Here is a 7580-nt window from a genome sequence, read left to right on the forward strand (position 1 = left end):
TAGTGGAAGTCTCCTGTAGAGTGAATGGCTCAGGTGTGTGTGTGTGTATGTGTGTGTAGTTAGGACCTAGCTGATAGGAGCAAGAATCCTAAGAACAGACTAGAATATCTGGATTTTAATAAGCACTAGCAAAGCCAAAGAGTCATTTTGTAAGGAATGCAGCCCCACCTCACAAACAGTTTTTCCCAACTGCCATGTTTACCCAACTCCAGCTGAACAGGATTACACACACACACACACACACACTCCCCTGCAGTGGTAATAAGACATGCACAGATTTTATAAATGTGCAAGCAAATTCATTTCTGTCTAATACCACACACCTTATACTCACAATAGCAATATCTTCCTGGACATACAAAACACTTCCACATGGTGGCCTTTACACTGTAAATGGGAGAAGGTTACAAGAGGACTTAATCAGGACTGACAGAGCTTTAGATTTAAAAATGACAAGGTTAAGACGATGTTGTAGTAAAATATTTTATTATATATAATTGGTATATACTAATAGAAACCATTCTGGCTTGGCATGGTGGCACTTTAAAGGCAGAGACAGGTAGGTCTTTATGAGTTTGAGGTCAGCCTGGTCTACATAGTGAGTTACAGGTCAGTCAGAGTGATACAGTGAGATCCTGTCTTAAGCAAGCAAACAAACAAACAACAAAACAACAAAAGGACTGATAACCATTAAAATATGCTTTAAAACTTCAATTTCTTAAATGTAACATGTTTTTAAATATTAACATTTTAATTAATTTAATAAAACCATTCTATTCCTCAATAATCCCACATCTCCTTTCATGCCCCCCTTTTAAGATGTTGGATATGCAAGAAATTACACAATCTTTTGACTCTGACTTATTTCAGCAGACATAATGACTCCCAGTCCGATCTGTAACTACATGAAGCCAAGTCCTTGGGGGACTGTGCTGATAGTCCCTCAGAGCACATCCTAGGAAAGAGAAGGAATCAAGCATTTCTTAGGCTCTGGGTTAGTGTCAAAGAGGAGGTTGTCTATGGTTTTGGAGTTTGGAGTTTTTGGTCCAGGTGCTTTGTGGCATCCTGGACCCACTTCTTCTTGGGGTCAGCACAGATATCTTTGCCCAACTTGGTCTTGAAGCTGTAGAAGGAAAAAAAAAACAGTTAGGAGGCCCTGGAAATTCTTTCCCTTCTTCCTCAACCACCAGGATAACTTGTTATGGAGTGCAGATGTTACAGGGATATAAAATGATGGTCAGAGAAAGGATGAGACTCCAAGCTTGGCTCCTACTCTTGATGACCCAGTAAAGAGATCTTTTCTCTTGACATAAAAGAACTAATATGGCCAGGAACCAGCTCCCATGCAGAGATCTTGGAATAAACTTGTTGTGCTGTCAAAGCTCACAGATTGGGTTACAATTCTCAAACCGATTCTTTAATTGAGACACATTTCTTGACTGTGTGCCTGAGAAATTAGTTTGGGGCCTGAGGGGTGTGTGTGTGTGTGTGTATACATTCAGTAGGGAAGTGGTGTCTACTCACACTATGGCTTTCATGGTGCATCTGCTGTTGGTGATTCTTTTGTAGCTCTTCAGTAGTGTGTTGGGGATCTTCTTACTGGTCATGATAAAGCAGCAGGAAGTTGGGATGGAGCCTAAATGTTGGGAGAAGGAAATGGACAGGAAGAAAGTTTCATCTGGGGTCAGCAGGTGTTTTCAATCAACTCACTGTAGGAAGGAAGTCAGAAGAAGCATCAAGGATGGAGGGAAAATCATGAAGCCCTGTACCTTTGATGTGGTGTGTGCCTCTCCCCACAGACCTCTACACAGTGGGGACCCATCATCTCTAACTAGGGGTAATGTATATTATACTGGTAATCTGTGATATATTGTTGAGCTCCGGGAAGCAGGCTCGGGAAACAGGTTTACCCTCCCTTCCATTTCAGACCTAAGTATGTTTATGTCAAGTTTCCCCCAAGATTTGTCTGGTAAGGAGATGATATCTGACTCTGTGACAGAGAGGAGAGAACAGGAGAGGAGACCATGAAGAACAGTACTGTGCCCCAGACAACAGCTAGAAGGAAAACTCACTAACAGGACATGGAGAAGCTTCAATCATGGAGAAGTACTCAGTGGCTGACTGTCTCAAAGGGCTGCCTTAGCCAGTTTCTGCTGATGTTAAGCCCTCAGTGTAATGATGTTACCTTTCTCTTATTAATTTGCTCTCCAGAGAGAGCATTCTACTCTGTCCAGGACTCCTTGGACTGGGAACTTTAGTCGACGGCTTCAACAGGGCTCCTTCATTTAATTTCCACTGGGTGTTTTGAGCCCTTGATCTGATGGCATTCTCTCTCTCTCTCTCTCTCTCTCTCTCTCTCTCTGTGTGTGTGTGTGTGTGTGTGTTATCCTTTTATTTTTACTATTATATTTGCTTGCTATATATTTAATAAATACACTCATTCACTCATTCAAAACTTTATGTGTGCTGTACAAACAATTCCCCAGACCATACAGTATATAATTGGCATTGGCAACAGGCTATAAATTACCATTTCTATTTTAAAGAAGTGACTCTCATAAAAAGTGGAGAGAGAGAGAGAGAAAGAGAGAGAGAGAGAGAGAGAACGAACACAGGACAGACCAGTGATGCAATGGCAGGAGTAAGAACACACCCACAGACACCTGGCTTCCCAATTGCCCACCATTAGAACAAGGAAATGACCATCTTCTGTACCCAAAAACTACAACTGCAGGGTTAACATGTAAAGATTTTGTCTTTCTGTGAACATTTTCTTTGGCCTTACATTGTTTACAAAGAGTGTTCATTGATCAAAGTCATTGATTTCCCTGCAGGCTCTTGAAACTGTGCAAGAACTTTCTCAAGACTGTGAGACCAGAAGGGTAAAAGTAGAATTCAAGTGCTAAGAAAATTTGTCTGAGAACAACAGAAACAAACAAACAAACAAACAAACAAATAAAATCAAGCCCAGGCCAAAAAAAACCAAAAAAACAAAACTGGGTCGTTTAATAATATGTAGGGTCAGGTGATGTTAATTTGCTACACAGTAGCTTGTATATAATTTGCATTTAACTCTTATTCACACAAATGAATAGTTAAGTAACTAGATGAAAGGGAGGGTTTAAAGAATATAAATATGAGATTTTTTTATTAAATGGGTAAAAATTTAAAAGTAAATATGGATTTTGTGTGATAAGACAAAATTAAAAAAAGCTTAGATCCAAGTCACAAGAGGTCTGCATAAATTGTGCAAGGTGTTTGGAGGATGGGATTTAAAGATTCCTGTATGTTTGATGACTGAAGTTTATTGAAATTCCTACAGATATTGCTCTGCTCATGGCAACATTTACAAAAACCAATTCAAAAGCCAAAAAATGCATGTCTAATCAAGTAGTTGTGATTTGCAAACTTTGTTAGACTGGTTCATACTTGGAAAAACTATATTTTAGCAAAACCAGGATTTTCTTAAAATTTTTATTTGTTTATGCATTATCTAAATGTTATATAAAAAAAGTTAACATTGTAGGAATTTTAAGACTTGGATGTTGGAATTCCTCTAAGTCACCAATCCGCTGGATGAGAGAAGCAACAGAATCTCCAGAGACAGGACTCTAAGCAGTGCCGTGTATCAACATACAGACAACTAAAGGCCTGACACAATGTACATTATATTATTAAATTGTTATGTGTTGTTTGGGCTCACTTACAAGCTGGTTCCCCTACTCAATTTCAGACCAAAACATGTCTGTCTCACAGAGTTCTTCGTTCGAGAGCTCTAACTTAGGGATAGACTACCCTCCCCAAGATAGACTACCCTGCCCCCACAACTCTGCAGCAAGCAAGAGGGAACAGCCAGACACCCAAGAATAAAAATACTATGTTTCTAAAAATACGTAAAATGTGAACGATTGCCAAAAGAGGTTATTGTCATTTATCCCACGACATAAAAGTGCTTGCCTTGGGAGAGAGAAGTCAGTCGTCGAGTGTGGGAAGCATATCCATGGAAGAAAAGTCAAAGGGGACTCCCTGCTCAACTTCCCAGCCAGTTTCAGCTGGAGGTGATGAGCTGCAGCCTCATCTGAGGGACCCTATCCACTGGGGACCCCAGACGACTTCTCTAAAGGGGCTTCCCTAGTCAATATTGGCTGAAGATTTTGAGCACTATAATTGATAGTTTCTCTCTCTCTCCCTCTCTCTCTCTCTCTCTCTCTCTCTCTCTCTTTCTCTCTCCATCTATTTTTTTTTACCTTGGTTTGCTATGTACTTAATAAACTCACTCATTCAAAACCATAAACATGACCATCAAGAACTGTTTTCTCCTGGCTAGAAGAAAGGAGATAGAAAAGACCCCGCCACTCTGATACCCTTTTGCTGTCATTAAAAGGAGCACACAGCAATGTGATAGTCTCAGAGTCAGTCATCGAACACTTTCCACTCTCTGCCCTCTGAGCACAAGTGAGGTTGTGCTCTTGGTCTCTTTTGTTGGCTGGAGGTTTTAACCAGTTTGGTCCCCGTAAGGGAGAAGATGAAATGGCATGTGATACTTCCCAGCTTGCACGAGTTGCCTGTGGAGCAGACACTCTTCCTTTGCTCTCCTAAGCAGTCTGGGAACCTGAGTATACAGTCCAGAAGACGAGCCCACTCATTATTATTGCTTGCTATGGGCAAGAAGTTGGCCCTTGTTGATTTTATTTGGATTAGCTGTCACTGCAGCATGCGTTAGTTTACAAACATCTACAGCAGGTTCTTAAGCACAGTAAAGATGCACCCATTTGAGAGCATGTCTCAGGACCTCTTGCTTTGCCACTGTTGCTATCTTAGAGTCCTGCAGAAACTCTTCCCCAAAATAGGACCTTCCATTTCACCACTATCCAAATGCTCACTGTGCCATACCCAGACACTGTGAGGAGAGCTGTCTGTGTGGATGCACTTGGCACCTGCCTCAATAGTCATGAGAGAGGAGGGGGGAGGGGAAAAGAGGGGAAGAGGGAGAGGGAGACAGAGAGAGACAGACACAGAGACAGAGAGATAGAGACAGAAATAGAAATATGAATGTGGACCAATATCAGTTCTGGCTATTTCACTGGTTGGGGTTTCTTGCTCATCTTTGAATGGTGGGGTTAGCATCAGGTCTCTGAAGAGCCTCACTATGTGACTGAGAAATGCCTGGCTTCCCTCAAAGGTTGGAGGGGACTTACCTGGGTGAGCCAGCACCTGGGAGGTGAAGGAAGAGGCCGTGAGCAGCAGGAATAGAAGTGCCGTGGAGATCTGCATGGTGGAGGGAGACAGATGGAAGTTACTGTGTTGATCTCAGCCTCTGGGCTCTGCAGGCTCTCCAGTCTACCTTTATAGGGAGCAGAGTGGGTGGAAGCTTCCAGAGAATACTCTGTCTGCACAAGGTCATGAAGGAGGGGTCTTGAGCAGTGGAACATGGGCCAGCTCCTGGAAAGACAGCAAGATAGAAGAACACAAAACTGTGGGTGGGACTTGGCATCTGTTAGGGGACCGGAGTGAAAACTGAAGAGATTGTGTGATTATGAAATGTAACTGATCATTATGCCACAGGACAAAGAAGCCAGGGGATGACACGGGAAATCCAGTGTTAGTCTGTGTTCACCTGGTGCTCTGAAGGATTTTGGAGCCCCAGAAAATCCCTCCTCAGAAAACAGGGCATGATAGTCATGCTTGCCCTTTTTATGTAATTCAATGGCCATACAATCTTAGTGTCCAGGAGGAACTTAGCATCCTGGGAAGCAGCAAGTGTAGGGACAGCTTAGAAAAGTAGAATCACATTTGGCTTGAGCTCCACACAGACAGACAGACAGACAGACACACACACACACACACACACACACACACACACACACACACCTCAAATAGTTAGCAATTCAGGACCACCCTTTGTACAAGCTATATATACATCCTTGTCCAAAGACAGCAACTGGTTCCTCTGCTCTGATAATCTCTGGCAATTCTTTAGCACCCCACCCCACTTTTGCTGGTTAGAAATCATTCAAAGATATCACAGTATGCATCCTGGAATTAAGAGTAGTAGTACATCTGGCTTGGATGGGCAAGCTATGTTCCTAGAATGAATGTTTAGGGAAAACTCTCTCTCACCCTATGCATGATCAGGTGTGCATATGATGAAATTCGAGTGCATTGTGGGGAAGGACAGTATGCAGCCAGCTAAAACTTAGGTAACCTAAGCCTGCTAATTAAAACAGAAATCTACCCAACACTCCCCTGCCCTATTGGCTAATTCCACTTGATGGACCTTCTGAAGGCAATCGAGGGAATGATAGCATGAGACTCTGGAGCGATCCCACTCAGAACCCACAGCTGCCTTTCTAGTGCTTCTGCACCATATTTATTTTGTGCTTTTGTATGAAGCATGTTGCTGTTCTGCTCCTTATCAACCCCTGTTGCAGGACTTCAGGAACCCTGCCATCCCTGACTAGACAACAACCATCACCAACAAGGAACTATCAGAAAGAAAAAATAAGCTAATTCCTACTGTCCTTGACTCTCTCTGATGAAAGTATAGCCCTTCAAACCTTTATTTCAGTAAAAAATAGTTTAAGTGAATTTGATGTTTATACCTAACTGAAAACTACTGATCTGGAAGATAGCTAATTAAAATGAAGGAAAAAGTCAGGAATGAGCAAATATTTAAAATATTTAAAACCAAAATACCAACTAATAGCAACCTGCTATGATTGCCTGGTGTCCTTAGGCAAAATGCTTCTAATTCTCAAATGAATAGAAATATCAGGAAACCAAAGACAGCAAGATGCCTCTGTAACTCTATGTGCTTTGCAAAAGAATGCAATTTCAGAAAAATGTATACAAATTTAATGAGGACAAAAAGGACCACCTCTTGGATTTGCCACTTTCTACGCTATCACCAGCAGGAGTGTCAGTTGAATATCGTCATTCCAAGAACCTCTTTTGATAAATAATGTAGCAAGTTTTTGTTGCTGTCCAAAGTCCTCTGAAAATATTTTTTACAAACTGGTTATTAGCTGCAGAAAACATCTTCACACTTATTCTATTTCAGATTTAGCATTCAGTATCAGCACCAAAAGAGTTGACAGGTGACTCAGTTAAACTACACTAATTGAGGATAAGAAACAAGAGTTTGGCATTCATTTGGAAAAAAGAGAAGAACATTTAAAATAAAAGATAAGAATTAACAAGTTTTTGTGGTTTTCAAGAACCATATGTTGTTCATAAATGAGAAAGTTAACAGAATTACCACAGGAAAGGCTTTCAGAAAAAAACCCAACACATTCCAGACCAGTATAAGATTTTAATTTAGTGATAACATCTTCTTATGAAAAATGTTTATTTAGGGTATTGTCTTAGCGTTCTGTTACTGTGAAGAGACACCATGACCACAGTAACTGATAACAAGAAAGCATTTAATTGGGGCTAGATTACAGTTTCAGAGGTTTAGGCCATCATCATCATGGTGAGAAGCATGGTGGTATGCAGACCGACATGGTGATGGAGAGGTAGCTGAGAGTTCTACATCCAGGTCTTCGGGTATCAGAAAGAGCGAAACGCTGAGCCTGGTT

The 7580-nt window shown here is 41.3% G+C and overlaps 1 protein-coding gene across 1 annotated transcript; it reads right to left on the reverse strand.

Moving 5' to 3' along the window:
• Positions 1 to 477: 477 nt before the first annotated feature.
• Positions 478 to 5403, reverse strand: LOC117709858 (eotaxin). Its single transcript, XM_034504261.2, has 3 exons — positions 5199 to 5403; positions 1525 to 1636; positions 478 to 1123 (listed from the first exon to the last, which is right to left on the reverse strand). The coding sequence occupies exons 1-3, from the start codon at positions 5272 to 5274 to the stop codon at positions 1018 to 1020; spliced, it is 294 nt and encodes a 97-aa protein (XP_034360152.1). The 5' UTR covers positions 5275 to 5403; the 3' UTR covers positions 478 to 1017.
• Between the last annotated feature and the right edge of the window lie 2177 nt (positions 5404 to 7580).

The sequence above is a fragment of the Arvicanthis niloticus genome, chromosome 6 (assembly GCF_011762505.2).
Source record: "Arvicanthis niloticus isolate mArvNil1 chromosome 6, mArvNil1.pat.X, whole genome shotgun sequence".
Lineage (NCBI taxonomy): Eukaryota > Metazoa > Chordata > Mammalia > Rodentia > Muridae > Arvicanthis > Arvicanthis niloticus.